This window comes from Aristolochia californica, unplaced genomic scaffold (genome assembly GCF_029961685.1).
Source record: "Aristolochia californica isolate CCGP_79_NKW_82.1479 unplaced genomic scaffold, dmAriCali1.0.hap1 SCAF_1, whole genome shotgun sequence".
NCBI classification, from domain to species: Eukaryota; Viridiplantae; Streptophyta; class Magnoliopsida; order Piperales; family Aristolochiaceae; genus Aristolochia; species Aristolochia californica.
Window position 1 is genome coordinate 52,828,767 of NW_027181770.1, and position 18,095 is coordinate 52,846,861.

General features: G+C 38.9%; 2 protein-coding genes across 2 annotated transcripts; one reads left to right on the forward strand and one right to left on the reverse strand.

The window, feature by feature from the left end:
- The first annotated feature begins 2,159 nt into the window (after positions 1–2,159).
- On the forward strand, positions 2,160–12,275 carry LOC137960157 (RPM1 interacting protein 13-like). The gene is made up of 3 exons (XM_068807669.1): positions 2,160–3,089; positions 10,723–10,809; positions 10,933–12,275. The coding sequence occupies exons 1-3, from the start codon at positions 2,754–2,756 to the stop codon at positions 11,998–12,000; spliced, it is 1,491 nt and encodes a 496-aa protein (XP_068663770.1). The 5' UTR covers positions 2,160–2,753; the 3' UTR covers positions 12,001–12,275.
- A 634-nt stretch (positions 12,276–12,909) lies between these two features.
- Positions 12,910–17,624, reverse strand: LOC137960166 (pentatricopeptide repeat-containing protein At4g02750-like). The gene is made up of 2 exons (XM_068807681.1): positions 15,021–17,624; positions 12,910–12,975 (listed from the first exon to the last, which is right to left on the reverse strand). Exon 1 carries the CDS (start codon positions 17,546–17,548, stop codon positions 15,512–15,514), a length of 2,037 nt encoding a protein of 678 aa, XP_068663782.1. The 5' UTR covers positions 17,549–17,624; the 3' UTR covers positions 12,910–12,975; positions 15,021–15,511.
- Between the last annotated feature and the right edge of the window lie 471 nt (positions 17,625–18,095).

Below are 18,095 nucleotides of genomic sequence, written 5' to 3' on the forward strand. Positions count from 1 at the left end.
GATTGAGAGCAATGGCTAACGGAGAAGGATCGACACTTGGAATCAACAAGTTCAATGGTATGAATTTTGTGTTCTGGAGGATGCAGATAGAAAATTATCTGTACAGTAAAAAGTTGCATATACCACTTCTGGATATGAAACTAAAAGGTATGAAAGATAATGAGTGGAATCTTCTCGATATATACATGTTGGGAGTAGTCTGGTTAACATTGTCGAAGAATGTTGCTCACAATGCGGCGTATGAGAAAACCACAACAAGGATGATGAAGATTCTGTCTAACATGTATGAGAAGCCTTTCACAAATAATAAGGTGCATCTCATGGGAAAACTCTTTAATTTATAGATGATAGAAAATACATTAGTGGCATCGCATTTGAATATTGAGAAACGGAAGTTGTGTGCAACATCAATTGGACTTCTCTCTGAGGATTGACAAGTTGCTGCTACTGTAGAGGAGATATTGATGATGGATTAGTCTCTAAGTGGGAAATTGTTAAGTTGTGGAGCCTAATCAATGCCCTATGTTGAGTCGGTTCACAGATCGACCTTCGCGGTAAGGACATCATGGGGGTTGGAAGGGGGGCAGGGAGCCTTCCTCTCAGAGGTGTGGGGGCGGAGTTCTCGCCCGATCCATGATATATTAACTACTATTTCATTTAGGGTAGTTTGTAAATTTTACTCTTGGATCGCAGTTACCCTAGTTTCCTTTTTATATTTGGGGAGCTGCTATTAGGGTTTTATCATCACAGAGAAGGATCTTGAGTTGCGGTCTGTGAGAGATTAGAGAAAAAAACACTTATAAGTGTGTGCGATATCTCTTATAAACTATTTCATCTTCATAGTGGATTACTGTACCGGTGGAAGATAGGACGTAGTCTCACCTTGAGGTGAACCTGCATAAATCTTGTTGTTTTATTTTCATGCTTGTTTTTTCCTTCTTCTATGATTATTACTCTCATTAGTTTTCAATTAGCACATCTAATTCCTATCAATAAGAGCTTTTACATATTAGATGCTCTTAGTGAAGATTATACCTTGGAATTAAGTGAGGCGACATCAACCACCAGGTCAGAATTCTCATGACATTTTGACTTCTCTTTCTACAAGTTCTCTTTTCTCTTCTCATCTCTTTGTCTGATTAAGAGTTTCGAGTGCTTGTCCTCAAAGATTCTTTAATTTTCAGACTAAACTCTTCTTTTGGGATTATATGGGAAAGTGAATAGTCATTTCCTAACCTTTTGAATTCCAAATCCCTATATCCCGACATTGTCCGCTCACAAGAATGGTATCTACAAATAATTTTATTGTTTTTGCTCTCAAGAGAAGTCCATTCAATTCATCGTTCGAACAGACATGTCCAATGATCATTTCCAGAACTTACTATTTCTATTTGTTCTGCACATCATTCAATTTGCCATTCAACTAGATGATGCACAAGGCATGTGTATTTTACATGCACCATTCAGACAACCTATGGGTATCTGACTACTCATGCTAATGATATTCTTAACCTTTGAAAATATTTTTTCTATTAATCCTTTTTTCTTTTGGGTTCTCATTGTCATTCCAATGGAGAGTTTTTAACCTTGTTAAATCCAATGGAAGGGCTTTCGTTCCTCTCATTGTCATTGTCATTCCTCTCTAGGGCCTTTATTTATCGATTTGGGCAAAAAACCCTAATATATGATAAAGATCATAAGAACCAAAAAACTCTTAGTAAAATTAAAAATTGTACCACTCAACCACTTAATTACAAGATATGCCATTTGAGTTATCAACAAAGTTATGAGCAAATATGCCAATGATTTTAGTTTATGTTGATCTACAACAACTATAACTATATAACAAACTATTGACTGAGCAAATATGTTCCATGCACAAGCTTAAGACAAAAGCTCGGTGGGTAGGCAGAGTTGTACATAAAAGTGGCACAAGTTGGGTTTGGAGCATGTTTTTGAAAATCTAAACGAATTTTTCCTCTCGTCCTACCCCCAAGGCGACGAGTCAACTCGAGTTAGGGCCTGAGATAGGTTCGATTAGGGTCAACTCCAGTTAGGGCCTGGGGTAGTCGTACTTACAGTCGGTGACGTCTGTTGTTCTTTTATATTTATTTTGTAAACGAAGGGTCCGAAGCTTATGTTTCCAGGTTCCTTCTGGGACACCCATTTGGAAATACAGCAATTCCTCTGTCTCCCTGCTCTTGCTGGTGTTCGTCTGCTTTTCCCTTCCTGTTAATCTTAATTTATCTTTTTAGGGCTTCTGAATCAGAAAGCATTGTTTATCCTCCATCGTAAATAGAGGGAGTCGATGGAAGAAAAAGGAAGTCGTTCCTCGTCCTGATAACCTCTTTCCGTGTGGTACCTGGGCGCCTTGCTGTCGTCTAAGGCGCAGGAAATGTGGTCTGCTGTTGAAACCTGATAAAAACCAGTTCTTCAATATCGGATAACTTTGGTATCACGGACGTCTTGATTTTGGTTGTCGTCCACTGCGAGCTATTTGGAGTTGAGATTGTATTTTTTTTCTTTATTATAATCTCGGCGACCCTTGTGGAAGTTGCCGATCAAATACGGTGGAAGAGATTTTTATCTCTCTCTTTTTTCTTTCTCTTTCCCTCCCTCGACCTGCTTCCTCAGTTTTCTTACAACATCATATGCCCCGTTGCTGCTTTGCATCCAATTGACATGTGCTCACATTATTTAAAAATTGCCCAGAAGCTGTAACTGTTTATTCTGAAATAGCTATTAGAGGTTCCATGGCGTTGGACCCAGTAATTGTTGAGATTAGCTCTGATGAAGAAGGTGATTGGGATGAATACGATGACCAGCATATTGATTGGCTCTCTGAATATCTCGACGATGATACGGAAGTAGTTGATGTATCCGATGATGTAGTAATTTTAGATGAACTCTCAACATCAAAAAAGCAGGGCTCCTTGCCTGTGAAGCCGAAAGAAGCTGTTTCAAGCGGTAAACTAGGTGATGATGATTGTTTGATTTTAGATGGTGACCCTGATGAGATACTTCCCAAGATGAATGCTGCTGAGGATGGATCATTAGATGATTTGTTAATTGTTGGAGAAAAGGGAGAGGTATATGTTTATTCTCTTTTTTGTTTTTGTTTTCTTTTTTACCAGGCTTTTTTTTTTTTTTTTTTTTTTGGCTGATTTCAGAATGTTTGTCATTTTCTGCATCTAATAATCATCATGTTGAGCGTACTCAATTTCCTTTCTTGGAAGAGGTTTCATGCTTTTTAGTTTTCCGGTATATCTTTCTGTGCCTTCTGGAATGGCATCTTCCTGTAAATAAACCGCTTATTTAGAACCTCTTTTTTGCTTTTATCTTTTCAGACTCGTTCCATTAATCAGACTAGTTGACAGATTCTATGTTTGATGTTCCTTCCTGCTTTGATAATGTATTAATGAGCAATATCTCAAAACTCATGATTGTTGTTCTGCTCCTGGTACGGGTAGTTCTGATATTGTTTCTGCTTTTGGATGAGGTGTTCACATTTATGTTTATCTCCTAAAGTTGTTGGCCTATCTGTGCTAATGCTGACAGACAATACATTGTCTTCACTAGAATATTTTCTTAATAGAATATGGTTATTGAAAAAAAGAAAACAGCTCTGCGTGGTGCCTGGAGGATTTTCTACTATCATATAAAACCTTTTCTGCCTCATTATTTGAATCGTCTACCTTGAATTAGTGTTGTCTTAGTGTTCCTCAACTTGTTGCTAATCCCTGTGTCTTATCTGTGATTGCCACCTCCTCACAATGTGTCTCAGCATCTCATTCACTATCCATGTAATCATGGCAAGGTGAGTTTAGCTTTCTTAAGGAGGTGTAAGCCAAAGAAATAAATAGCTGCTTTTGCAATTGCTTCGATCCCAATAATTGATTTTCACTTATTGGGCATAGGGCCTTCTGTATATTGCAAGTTGGACTAGATTTTCTGTTGAGGGGATTCAGAAATTCTGCGTGGACCTTTTGGAAATTATTGACCAATATTGTGCTATGAATGATAATGATAGAAACTGATCTCAAAATTTTTCTTGATATACAGTGCATTTCCTAGGGTTTGATTGATCTTTTTTCATCTTCCATCATCTGTTTCCGTTTTACCAGTTAGATTTTTGGTCATTATTGGTAGTGCCAATATCAGCCGTATGTTAATTCCATCCTTCTAATAATCCAAAATCTAATGGAGCTCACAATATAGATTTTTTTTTCTTTTTCCTGTCTATAATTTTTGCTTTTCTAAATGCAGTAAGGGTAATCTGATTCAATCTTATATATTGGGAGAAAAATCCATTTGTTTTTTCTTAGGAACTAAGTAATTCTGTTTAGTTTAGAGTCATCTATTACTTAATTGAAATTTGACCTTTTGTTATTCGGAACATAAGCTTACCCCATCATAACTGTTTGCAAAAAAAATGACCTTTATCTTCATTTGACCTCCTTCAGTACTAATTAGATGATGGCAATCCTAGCTTGTTATGCGTGTATATGAGAAAGAAGTGTTTAACATGTTTTTTTATGGCTGCTTCAGCAAGAACTAAACAAAAAGAAGTCTCTTATTCCAACTCCTTAAAGCCATAAATATTTTGTTATTGTATCTTGCTGTTGTTATTCCTCTGTCAATAAAAGCTGAAAGCTTTTTTATTGTCTTTGACTGTTTTACAATGGGAGAAAAGGCTAGGTTATATTTATTGGTGTATCTTAAAAAAAAACTGAATAGACTGGGTGACTGATTTTCTCTCTCATTTTCTGACTCATCCTCAGCATCTGGCGAGTATTTATGCCTATTTCCATCAACATCTGTACTGGATGAAATTCAAAGTTAGGAGAAATAACAGTATATAGTAATATTTTGTGACTTCATCAAAGTTGGTTCTCATGCTTGCTAAGCATTGGAGTTGAAATGGGATTAATACAAACAAATTTACTTTTTTGATGGTCAGAAAATGGTATATGCCAGTGGATTGGGCATTTGGCCTAATGGCCGCATGGGAGGCTAAGACTCTACAAAGACGTTATTGGTAGGGTCCTTAGCAAGCCAAGTTTGAATCACTGGCTGATCCTTCTAGATACGAAATATGGTAGATGGGGGCACAACCTTTCAGGTTTGAAAACAAATAGATTCATGAATCTGACTTCAGCAAGATGGTTGAAAATTGGTGGAAGGGAATTGTTGTCTAGGGAGCTCCGAGGTGGAGATTTAGCTTGAAGCTAAACTCTCTGAACGATCATCTCAAGACCTTGTCTAAGAATCCTGCAATGTGACTCTGCTTGCAGGACATCCCTCCTCTCCCAGATCGTTGGCTTGGATGAAGTTGGAGGAAAGTAGAGTCCTCACCTCTTTTGAATTTGGTTTAGATTTTTCCTTCGTAATGAACTCCAAACTCTTCATCATGTTGATCGAGTCCACTGAAACAGAAGGCACGATAAAAATGACTTTTTGAAGGCGATGGCAAAGATAAATTTTTGCATGCCATCACCTCTGTTCACAAGCGTTCTAACCTTGTTACCCCAGTCACCAATAACGGGGAGATAACTGCAGACAGAACCGAGATCAGTAATAGCCTTATCAGTTTCTTTGTGGATCTCTTCACTGAGTACATGGTTGGAAAACCTGAAATCCCCAACTTGCAGTTCAGCAAGATTTCCGAAACTCTCACTGATCTACCAGGGCTTCCCTTTTTGATTATGGAAATTGAGGAGGCGGTCATGCAGATGCGAACGGACAAGGCCTCGGGCCCCTACGGTTACAATGGGGAATTTTATAGGATGAGCTAGGAATTCATCAAGGAAGATGTGGTGGAATTTGTTTGAAGCTTTCATTGCAATGGATTCACTAGCTAGGCTGTCAAAGCTTCCTTGATCTTTTTGGTCCTAAAAAATAGTCTAGTGGAATCTCCCAAAGACTTCAGGTCTATCAGTTCGGTTTCCAGCCGGCACTAGGTTGTCGTCTGATTGCTTGCTAGAAGGCTTAAGGTGCTCTTTCTATGTAATTCACTCCAATCAATGTGCTTTCTTGACTGGCAGAACCATACTTGAATTGGAACCTTCTTGATTCCAACTTGGATAAGTTGGGGTTTGGCTACAAATGGTGAGCTTGGATTAGGAGTTATGTTTCCTCCACTTTGTACTCTCTCCTACTCAAGAGCTCAGTTTGCTGTTATTTCAAGGGCACACGTGGTCTTAAACTAAGTGATCCCCTGTTGCCCCTACTATTCAATGTAATTGGTGAACTCATTGTGATGGTTACTACTGCTGGACGAGACAATTGGCTCCCTCTGATTTCTGTGGATGCAAGAATTGATATACGCATCATACAATAGGTGAATGGCACATTATAATCCTGTGATGGGACTCCAGACAAGGTCTCTCAGCTTATGGCCCTTCTCAGATTATACGAACTTGCTTTTGGCCAAAAAATCAACTGGCAAAAGTCTGAATTCCTTGGTTTCAATATGGAGGACAGGGAAAGACAGCACCTGGCGGATCTCCTTGGCTGCTCACTTGCCAATCTCCCAAAAGTTTTTGGGCCTTCCTCTTATTGCCTCAAGGCCGAACAAGCACCACTGGAGCCCAGTGATTGAGAGACTTGAGAAACATGTATCTATGTGGAAAAGCTAGTTGTTGTCAAAGGTCGAAAGATTAACACTCCAACTCATGCATTTCTGGAGTCCCCACTTTCTATCTCTCCTTCTTGCCCCTACCTAGACAATGTTGCCAGCCAACTTGATAGAATCAAGTGGTGTTTTCTGTGGTGTGGCGGATCCAATGGCTTCAAACACCGCCTAGTTAGTGCTGGGGGTCTAGGCATAAGATTTAAAGGAGACAAACAATGTATTGCTTCTTTAATGGTTCAGGAGATTCTATGACCGTAGAGATGCCTCTTGAAGGGGGATTGTTGTCTGTAAGCGCGGAATTCAATTGAGAGATTGGTGGGTTGACAGTGGAAGGAGATGCCTCTCACCTATCTGTCATGGCCTCTTCTCGTTGATTCAAAAATACAAAAAATAGAATAAGTTTTATGTTGGGAAAGGCATTATTATCAAACTCTGTGAAGGATTGGTGGCTCCGTAATGACCCATTCCAACTCACCGGTCCTAGCACATTCAATTTAACAAACAACCGTATTTGCTGATTGTCGAAGCTCGACCTCTGAGGATATTGGACATGTCTCTAATCTCAGGATGAGAAGGGGGTTGAGGGATGAGAAATCTGATGAGCTTGGGAACCTCCTTGGGCTTCTTGAGGAGTTTTGAATCAGTAGGAATAGGAATGACAGGATCATTTGGGCTTGTTCAGTGAGTGGGGACTTTACGGCCTCCTCTACCTATGCTACCTTGAAGGGATGGGATCGCAGCCGCACCTGCTCGGTGACCATGGGCTTGGAGGCTTTCAGTGCCGTAGAAGATTTAAGTTCTTCATGTGGATTGCCATGCAGAAGCGAATTCTCACCTTTGACAACCTGAATCGTAAGGGAACCACTCTGCCAAGCAGCACCTGCACCCTCTGTGGTTTGGAGCATGAGATAGTCGATCACCTACAGCTCCTTTGCTCCTTCTCTTGGAACCTCTGGATCCAGGCCTGTTTACGAAGCTCCCTCAAGGAAATGGTTGAATGGGGGCTGATATTTGTCTACCTAAATTGGTAAGCTCCTATTTGTCTGCTTCACCCACGTCCCATGGGCCATCTGGAAGGAAAGAAACAACTGCCATTTCAGCAGCAAATGTAGCAGGAGTGAATCCTGATGCCATCTTTGCCAGCATTGATTCTTGGATCAGCACAAGGAAATAATCCAGTCTGAGTTTAGGCACTATCAGAAACAATTGGGGGCTAGTTGCTCGGAGGTCTATCTGAAGACCTCCCCAATTGGTAGAATAGTGTCCCTCCTTCGGCCATCATCAAATTAAATTTTGATGGTAGTGCTATTGGGATCTCCAGACTATCTGGAATTGAAAGAATCTTTCAGAATCACAAAGGTATCTCCCTTGCTTCAAATGCTGGTCCTATTGGTATTTCAGATTCCAACACAGCGGAACTTCTCAGTCTTAGGCAGGTGTTGTCTTTTTAAAAGAGCAACATGGGAGGACTTCTTTGAATTGAAGGGAACTCGAATGTTGTATTCAGCTGGTGTTCCAAAGGCATTGAACTTCCTTGGAGAACCCCCTTGTAGGCCTTTCATGACATTATGGTAATTGTTTCTTCCTTTTCATGTACTTGGTGTAAAATTCTTTGATCAGCTAACCATGTTGCTGACTTGTTAGTTAAGAATGGAGTGCCCCTTCAATCACTCTTTATAATGGGACTTCCCTCTTAATGTTTTATTTCTGCATTTGGCTATGGAATGAAATATCACCTTTCTCAAAAAAAAAAAAAAAAAAAAAAAACTAAACAAAAGAAAAGGAAAGGCAGGGTTCCTCCAAGTAAAATCACATTATAATTAAATTACCTATGTCCCAGTTACACTCAAAGTCTTAACTCCTAAAGATAAGTTCGAGAATAATTTAACAACTGAATATAAATCGAAGACTTAAATAACCAAAACGCTTTTAACTGAAATACTCATGTGAGACTTCCTTCCCATGAGTCTCCTATAAGATTCCACAATATTAATTATTTTTTTGTGAGAGTCATGTAAGACTTCCATACCTACTCTTCAACAATTCCAACTACTCTGGTGACAATACCATTAACCCCGACACTTAATGTTGCAAATGAAGCACTATTTGGTTAAACAAACACCACAAAATGCACAAGACAAACCCAAAGAATAAATACAAAAACCACTCAGACATGACCTATTCCATAGAAGACTTTATTGAACAACTAGCATGATTAAATGGCCAATAGAATGTGTACCATTTAAAAAATAGGGTATTCAACATCCCTTATACTTTCAAGAATGTGCATTAAGCACGAAAGAACACTTTTTAGTTGTGGGTAAACTAAAAAACTTCTAATAAGATAAGGGATCAAGCGGATACTTAGTTAAAGTTATCTTGAAACCATTAATACTGTTGGCAAAGCAATTGACAAAGAGTCGGACATCTGAAAGGTGTTTTTGACATCCTCTTTTGTTTTGGAGATGTTTTGTTGGGGATTCTTGACCCTATGCTTTCTGTCTCTTCACTTCGTGGAAGCTAAGGAGGTTTTTGCACATGTTGAGTGGTAGGCAGATAACACTATAGCGATCCATTGAGGGTGACAAAAAACATTGCCACTCTTAGGAACTATAGAGGTAACTCAAGCTACCCCTCAAGGCAAGTTGAGCTCACATCTGGTATACACAAGCAGCTCTCGGGTAGTTAAGGCGACCTGAAACCACCCCCCCGTTGGCTATCACTATTCATTCTTAGATGTATAGAAAGGAAGCCAACCTAGATGGTGGTCTCATGTTGCACATGGATAGGTTTATTGCATGCACCAACCAGAATGAAGCCGATTTGGATGTCCAAGTGGCAACTCAGATGTTTTTTAGAGTCGATGACAAGATTTGAGATGGGCTGAATAGATTTGGAAGCCGAAAATTAACTATGATCTTGGTGTAATTGGACATATGTGTCAGGTCGAGCTGAAAATAGATGATGATGAAGGAAGATAGTGAGGCTGGAGGCCTTCCAGCCTATATAATTTAAGACCCAAAGCCTGAGCTAGCAAGGTTCGACTTCCTCGAATTCAAGACCAACGAGGACCCAACAATTTTGGCTTATGAGGCAGAGCAATTTTCAAATTTCACCAGATCGTGGAAAGACTAAAAGGTATTGTTGCCCTCTTTTCATTTGGAAAGGGAGGCACTACAATGATTTTAGTAGTACTTGTGTTCAAGGCTGAATTTTCAATTGGGAGGCTTTTGTGCATGGATTTTGTACACTTGGGGCCAACTGAAAGCAAGGATTTTGATGCCCCTTTGTCGAAGCTAAAGCAAATGGATACAATCAAGGTGTAAACGAGCAGAGCTCAAGCGCATACCCAATCATGTTGATAGGCTAGACAAGGTGCATGTGCAGTAGTTGAAACCAAATCTTGAGGACAAGGTGATTCTTATGGGGGAGTTATGGTGATGCAGGTGAGGTGATACAGGTGTAGACATCGTAGGTAGTTACAAGTTTCTAAGGGTACATCCACTTCTTGTGGACTCCTAAAAAAAAAACTGTATTAGCTCTCGACTACATTGACACTAGAGGGAAGCTCTATCATTGAAATTTCTAAGTTATTTATGTCTCTTCTTTGTTTGTTTGGCATCAAAATGTTGTTTTCCTTATGCCACACCACCATCAATCCAGCCAAACTTTAGTTTAAGATAGGGAAATGAAACAACTGACCTTTCATTATTTGGAAAAAAAACTTGGCCTTATCTTTCTTAGTTGCTCTATTATTCCTGTTATTACCCAGATTCAGAATTTGTTTACGGCATCCCCTTATGCTATCTTATCCATTGACAGACACATATGAGGGCCAAGACATTGCTCGCTCTTTTGGAGTCAAACTCTTTGATTAGTGAATTTTGTTTACTGTGGGGAAGTATATGAAAATAACTTTGACTAGCACTATAACTGATGATCATATTTGTTCGAAGGATTTTGTGTGATGAATTTCTCATTTTTATAACATTAGTATCAACTGGGTCAGCAAATTTTTGCTTGAGTTTTAAGCTCTGTCCTCTCCTGCAAGGTTTTAAAGGTATCAACATTTTTTGCTATTTTTACAGGTAGCCTGCAGAGACTTTGCACATCCACGTCATGACTGTGTAAAATTTCCATTCAGCTCCACATCCCATGCAAAGCATTGTGATCTCGTGAGATTCTATTCTTGGATATCTAAAAATGAATTAAAAGGCAAAAGCTGCCTATAGTTTTTTTTATAAATCTTGTGGATATCTAAAAATGAACTTACAAAAATCTTCTTTCAAATGATGCAGTGCCATTGTTACGTATGTGACATACGTGCTCCTTGTGTCTACTGGGGTACAGGTCAACTAAAGACTGACCACTGTCACTCTACTGACAAAGAGGAAAGATGGAAAGCTGACAGGAGGGCTTTAAAGCGTGGAAGAACCCCTGCACCACCTGTAGTGAAGAAACTGGAGGCTCCTCTCTCTATGACTTCATCTAGAGTTGGCACCATTGTGTCACAAGCTCCATCTTCGTCGTCTGGTTCAGTTCATCTTCAAAGTTTCCCAAAAACTAGTTGTGCAACCCAAACCATGTTAAATCACAGACATAGTAGTCCTTTGGGTTATGGCCATGGAGCTAGCCTATTACCTCAGTATCCAACCAGAAGCAGATCAGATCAGGTCCTTAAGAAATATAATATCTACAAAGAAGGTAGTAGAAATGGTGCTTTGGGTCCTCAAGTTGTTAATCAGGGTCAGAGATTTAAAAGAGTGGGAGCACATACTAATAATGCCTTTAAGACAATGGGCATGTATGGTTCATCTAATAATAATACGCCTTCAGTAGTAGGCAATGGCAACGTTAGTAAGTTGCAGGAGTTACTTGCAGGCTTGGATTCAGAAATGGCTACGTTCTCAAAAACACCTCAAACAAACAACAATTGGAATTCTGCCAATTTCTCTGCATATTCCATTTGTCCTCAGCAAGCTCACAGCCCGGATTTTCCTCAGTTGAATGTGAATACAAATGGCAGTGCTTTTGAGAATCTTCCCATTTGGACGAATACAAATTGTTCCAGCTCTGACTACAGGTGGCCTAATGCCACCTCTCAGAACAACATCCAGCATTTAACAGGGAACTCAGCAGTGGTAAATGCATTGGCATCAATGGCACAAGCTGGCTCACCAGTCAATAATCAGCCTCCGCCGAATGTTATGGTAGACTTTGATGCAGCTAGCTGGACATTCTCATTCTTAGATGTACCCTCTCAGGCCGAGTCTGCTACGGGTGTAACACCAACCGGAGATATTGCTGCACCACTGCAGCCGGCGACATTCCCGGACTATGAAGGCTCATGGGGCACTCTAGCATAACTTTAGATGCAGGCTATAAAAATATTATGTTATGTATATGTAATGGTTCTTCGTTTATCTCGTTTTTATGAGACAGGAACAAGCTTTGATGAGCTTATAGAATCCAAGTTAATTGAGGTCAGAGAAGAGGAGTTAGTAATTTTTGCTTTGAATAGAATCGAATACAGGGACGTTTGGTGATCCTCAGTTGTAAAATATTTAAAAAGTGTTTTTGTGGTACAACTCTTGGACCAGTGTTAAGGATTGAATTGATAGGGAAGATTGTGCCCACGATGGAGGAGGAGAAGGCCACGCTTATGAATTAAGCAGGAAAACACTTGGAGAGAATGCAAGAGATAAAGAGGCCAAATTGTGGACTGGGAAAAGAAATAAGAGAGAATTAAAAGTGGTTCCATCATGCAACGTATTGACGGGGAAGACACGACGTAGCCAAGATTGTATGAAGGCAGAGGAAAATGGAAACTTACATTTACACGACTTTCGGAAAAATCCTGGGGATGAAAAGATGAAATTTTCTTTCCGTTGTTTTGCATTTATCTGAATCTCTGTTGCAGAGAACATTAGTTCAAGAAACGACGTGTAGAAGATCATAGATGCCGAATCCAGTAAAACTAGGGTCATAAGAATAATGCATCTCGTAGTCCAGCAAGAAGCATCCAGAGTATCTGAAATGGGCACGTAAGACAGGCATTTCCACAGGGCTTAATGGAGGAAAGTAAGGAGAGATAGAGGTACTGTTTGGTGGGAATAACATACTTGGGTTAGGATCAGGAATAGATTTTGCAAAACCCGAACCTGATCCTAAACACCAACCCAGAAACCCAAATCCGAAAAAAACTTAAACGGGGTCGAAAATCCAATCGCGTTATTGCTCCATTCCCCTTCCTTCAACCCCATCCCTGCTTTGTCCCTGCCTTGCTTTTTACTCAATCAATCCCTGGCTAATCTCTGGCCCATCCCTGCCTTTGCCTCACCCTGTTCATTCGGTTCATAAGATTATATTACTGAATCATTAAAATATATTTCATTGATATACTGTTTAAAGGGACGAGTCAGGTTTAGGAAACCCATCCTTGACCAGAAATGCAATGGGGTTTTTTTTTCCCACTCCATCCCCAACTTGTAAAAGTCATCCCCGGATTTTTAGTTCAAGTAGGTTCAAGTTCCCTGTGAAAGCCCACCCGGTGCCCATCCCTAAACATACAACTTTGGGAACTAAAGAGGTAAGCAGCAATAAATTTAGGGAGAATATACATGCAATACTCGTATATGTACCAAAAACAAAAATTTAACAATCATGTTACTAAAGTCATTTATGATTGACTTTGGATCTAAAGTTTCTGCAATTTATTTCTCAATATATGTTACCAAATAGTTTGCAAGAAAAGGTGAAGCCATCCTCTCAGATTTTTATAGAAAATCTGATTCAAAAACAAATGGGGGAGAGGGGAGGTCAATCTTCCCTCTTATTTCCAGTGGGATTTCTTCTTGGAAAATGGATGGGGGAGATACCTCCACCATCCCTTCTCTGTGACCGCATCCTTCCCTGTATGTGATTGAAAATGAGGATGTGGGAAGGGTCTTCACCATCATCGTTTCCTTATGAGAAGCCAGCCCAATCTTTTTTGTAAGACCCTCTGCAGATGATCTCATTTTAGATTTCGGCTTACTGGGTAGGAGACCTTGTACCAATATACGAATCCTTATTTAGAATACTTTGGCAACTTGGTTTTGAAATAGGAAAAAAAGGAGTATGGCGTTAAATCCATCTAAGCTTAGGTGTATCCAAATTTTAATTTAATCCTCAATAAAGTGGTTTAAAAAGCAATTTTTATTCTATGCATTCATGACTGATCTGAAATTGAGATTTCTTTATATTTAACAATAAAATAAAGAGATGACATTATTTTAAACATTATAAGGCTATATATTCTTGTAAATAATGTGACTTGTTCTATAGAAGAAAATTGTGGGTGAAGTCAATGTTGACTGGACTCAAACTCTAGCCTCCTTTTCTTCTTTAAAATAAAAAATTGAACTTGATCTAATGAGTTTAGTGCAGTCCAATAAATTGAAAAAGACTAGGGAGATGATAATTATCAAAATATGCCAACCAATCTGTTCATAAAAAGGGAAAAACCCCGAAGACCAAAGTCTACCTATGCAACCACAAGTATGCCCCAAAAAGTTTGAAATTTTTTTGAAAAGCTAACAATTGTATCAAACTACCTGTTCTACTATTCAATGCATGGCATTGTGAACAAATAGAAATAGAAAAAGTTACCCTTGTAAAGATTCAGCTCATATTATAAATTTACTTATATTCTACTTATTAAATAAAATGGATGTAGATAAGTATCATTTCATAGACATTATTACACAGATACTAGTAACTGTATTTTCTTTGTTTTAATACCTCTAAATAAGTGTGGGAAAAGAACCCAATGATCATATACTTGATTTTAATTTTTTTTAGTTAATTACACTTATATGTTATTACTATGTTTGCATATTGTTATGATCCTGGGGTTAATTACTTGGCTTTCCGCTACCTAACAAGCCGGTCTTTTGGGTAGTATTGGCTAGGTGTTTAACATTTGGTATCAGAGCAGGCACCACGTTGTGGGTTCGAATCCCGAGGCCAGATTTAAATTATTGATAGTCTCAAAAAGTGAGTCGGGCCAATGTCGCTAGAGTGAGCCGTCGTGGACATCGGCTCATAACGGCGGGAGTATTGTTATGATCCTGGGGTTAAGTACTTGACTTTCCACTACCTAACAGGCCGGTTTTTTGGATAGTATTGGCTAGGTGTTTAAAACATGTTTAATAATTTTCATTATTTCACAACTTTTTAGTCTTACAAAAATTTGACACAAATCTTTTAAACTCTTAGTTAACCCATTTATTACATGTTTAACTGTTTACAAGTGGATAGCTAATAAATAAAGACGTAAAAACCACCTTTTTTCCCTTCAAAACTTAGTAACGAAATGAGAGTCAAGTAGTAGAATAGCCCTTACCTACTCCGAATTCTTACACTGTCATCTTCAACTTTGATTACTTGATAGAGAAACAATTGTCGACCTTCCTTGCTTTTACTCTCTATCTTCTCTGCTACACTAGAGTCTCTCCATTTGTTTAGTTATGGACTTCATACACAAATCAATAAAATTTAGATAATAGTGGATCGGTATCTCAATTGAATCTTAGAGTAGAGGATACCACTCTATGGAGAACACAATCCAATTAGAAGAAACCCGAACATATGAGCAACATATAACAAGGATAGGCATCTTTATGTCCATCCAAGCATGTCATTTAAATCCACCTGCGTATATGCAGCTGAAACAACCCTTCTCACCCCACACCCAAATTCCTGTGTACTGTTCCAAAGTCCATGCATCCATTTTCTAACACGAATACAAGTGACGACTTCCAATCCTCAGGTCAATCTAGAAGCTTAAGTCACTTCTTCAAAGGCTCTCCACATAGACAGCGACTCCAGAAAATCTTAAAGGAGACCTGATTCATAAAACTCCATATCAGTAATCAACAAACATAACATATTATATACTTCATTATTGTCAGCGTGAGAATCATCTCCAGCAAGGAAAACATGCACCCTGTTCATCAACTCAATCCAGCTACATCCAGGCTCTTTCTTCACTCCTCTCTCCTTCATCATTCCCCAAATCCTTTCTGCATCTGTCCTTCTCCCACCACTCAAATAAATCTCAGACAAAATCATATATGCACCAGCATTTTGAGGTTCCATTTCCAATACCCTTTCCCCTGCCACCTCCCCTATTTCGAAGTTCCTGCAATTTCGACAAGCTCCAAGTAGAGCTCCCCAAATACTGGACTTAGGCTCGATCCCATCTTTTCTCATTTGATCGATAAACTTTGCAGCTTCCTCTACCAAACTGTTCTTCCCTAACAAATCAACTATACACGTATAATGCTCATATGTTGGACTTACAAAATACTTATACTTCATGAGATCAAAATAATACAAGCCTTCATTGATCAAACCTGCATGGCTACAAGCTGACAGTACACCAACAAAGGTAACTTCATCTGGCTTAATGTCCGTGAACCTCATTTCTCTGAAAAGTTTGAGAGCTTCTCTACCCTTTCCGTGGTGGGAAAGTCCACATATAATAGAATTCCAAGAGACAATGTCAGGATTGCTTGTATAGGCAAATCCTGTTAATGCTAAATTAATGCTGCCACATCTTGCATACATGGTTATAGTTGCATTGCAAACTGCAATAAAACAATCAAATCCAGCCTTAATAATATGTCCATGAATTTGTTTTCCAAACTCTAAAGATAGTAAGACCGAACAAATATTCAAGAGAGTTGTAAAGGTGGCTTCATCAGGACACAAATATTCTTCAGCCTTCATCTTCATGAAAAGTGCCAGGCCCTCTTCACCATGATCGTTTTCTCCTAGTCCACAAATAGTAGCATTCCACAAAATTTCATCTTTTTCTGGAGTCATATTGAAAATTTTACAAGCAGTGGTAACATCACCTATTTCAAAGTAACCTATGACCATGTTTGTCCATGCAACAATATCTCTAAAAGGGTTTTTCTGAAAGAAGACATGAGCTTCTTTTACGAACCCATTTTTTATTAACCCTAACAACATTGAATTCCACACATGTCCATTCTTTTGAGGCATTTCAATAAAATATTTCCAAGCATCAGCTAATCGCCCATAATCCAACAGTCCATCAACCAACTCAATCCAAGACTCTATATCCTTCACAGGCATCTTTGCAAACAACCCTTCAGAAATTTCAATTCTTTGATTTTTTGTATAACCAGACAATATGGCATTCCATGCTCGTACATCTCTATATGGCATTTCATCAAATATTTTACGAGCTTCAATGATCCTACCCCTGCTCATTAGGCTAGAAATCATGGCCGTCCATGATGCAACATCCTGCACTGGCATATCGGTAAAAAATTTCTCTGCTAATTCATGAAAGCCATAGCTCAAAAGACCAGCCATTATAGTATTCCAAGAAATCACGTTTCTTTCAGGCATTTCATCGAACAACCGAAGGGCTTCTTCTATTAGCGAGTTGTGAGTATATCCCAAGATCATTGAGTTCCAGGAAATAATGTCCCTTACTGGCATTTGGTCAAAGATCCCTTCAGCACCTTTGACGTCTCCTTTTTGCATCAAACCAGCGATCATTGTGTTGTACGAGAAAAGATCGCGGTCGGGCATCCGCTCAAACAAAAGGACAGCTTGATTGAATTTGTTGTTCTGGAAGTATCCACGTATCATCGAATTCCATGAGACTATGTTCCGGTGAGCAGAACCTTCGAACAATTGGTGGGCATCTTCGACGCAGCCATCTCGCATATACTTGGTTATCTGGATGTTGAGAGCCTTGGGGTCCGACAAAGAAATTCCAGCAGGACAGTGCGATAAAAAACGTGGTTTTGAATGAAAGGAATCCCTCCTTCTCTGAAACAGCAAAACTGCCGCGCGTCTGGCGTGAAGAGGAGGATAGTTGGTGTGGGACATACTCCATTAGTGTTCGAGGCAGCTAACCAGGCTAGGATGCGAAACTGGTCATGCCAAGAAGTTCGCTATGTCTATAGCATTCCCTGCTGGTTGCGATGGCTCTGAAAGTGAGTTTTCCAAAATCTCTCCATGCCGCATTCAGAAAGACTCAAATATAGTTCTATTAATATATATTTTAAAATATTAAAAGTTTAGTACGGAGGTGAGATCGCGAAGACAACGATCGAGTAATGGGACACGAAAGGAAAAAATAAGGTAAAAATCTTACTAAGAGATGATAAATTAAAAAAAGGCATACATTATCTATACGGATTCAGTAGAGTCAAATCACAGAACCCGCATCGATATCATGTTGAATTTTTGAAAAAAAATATTTCTTTAACTTGTTTTAATTTGAATACAATTAACCTCTATTTATAATAGAGGAAATAAGAATAATTAGATTAAAAATAAACTATCTTTGTTCCAATTATACGTAAAACCTAACACTTGAAGATAATTCTTAGAATAATTAAATAACTAAATAAAAAATTGAAATAACTAAAAT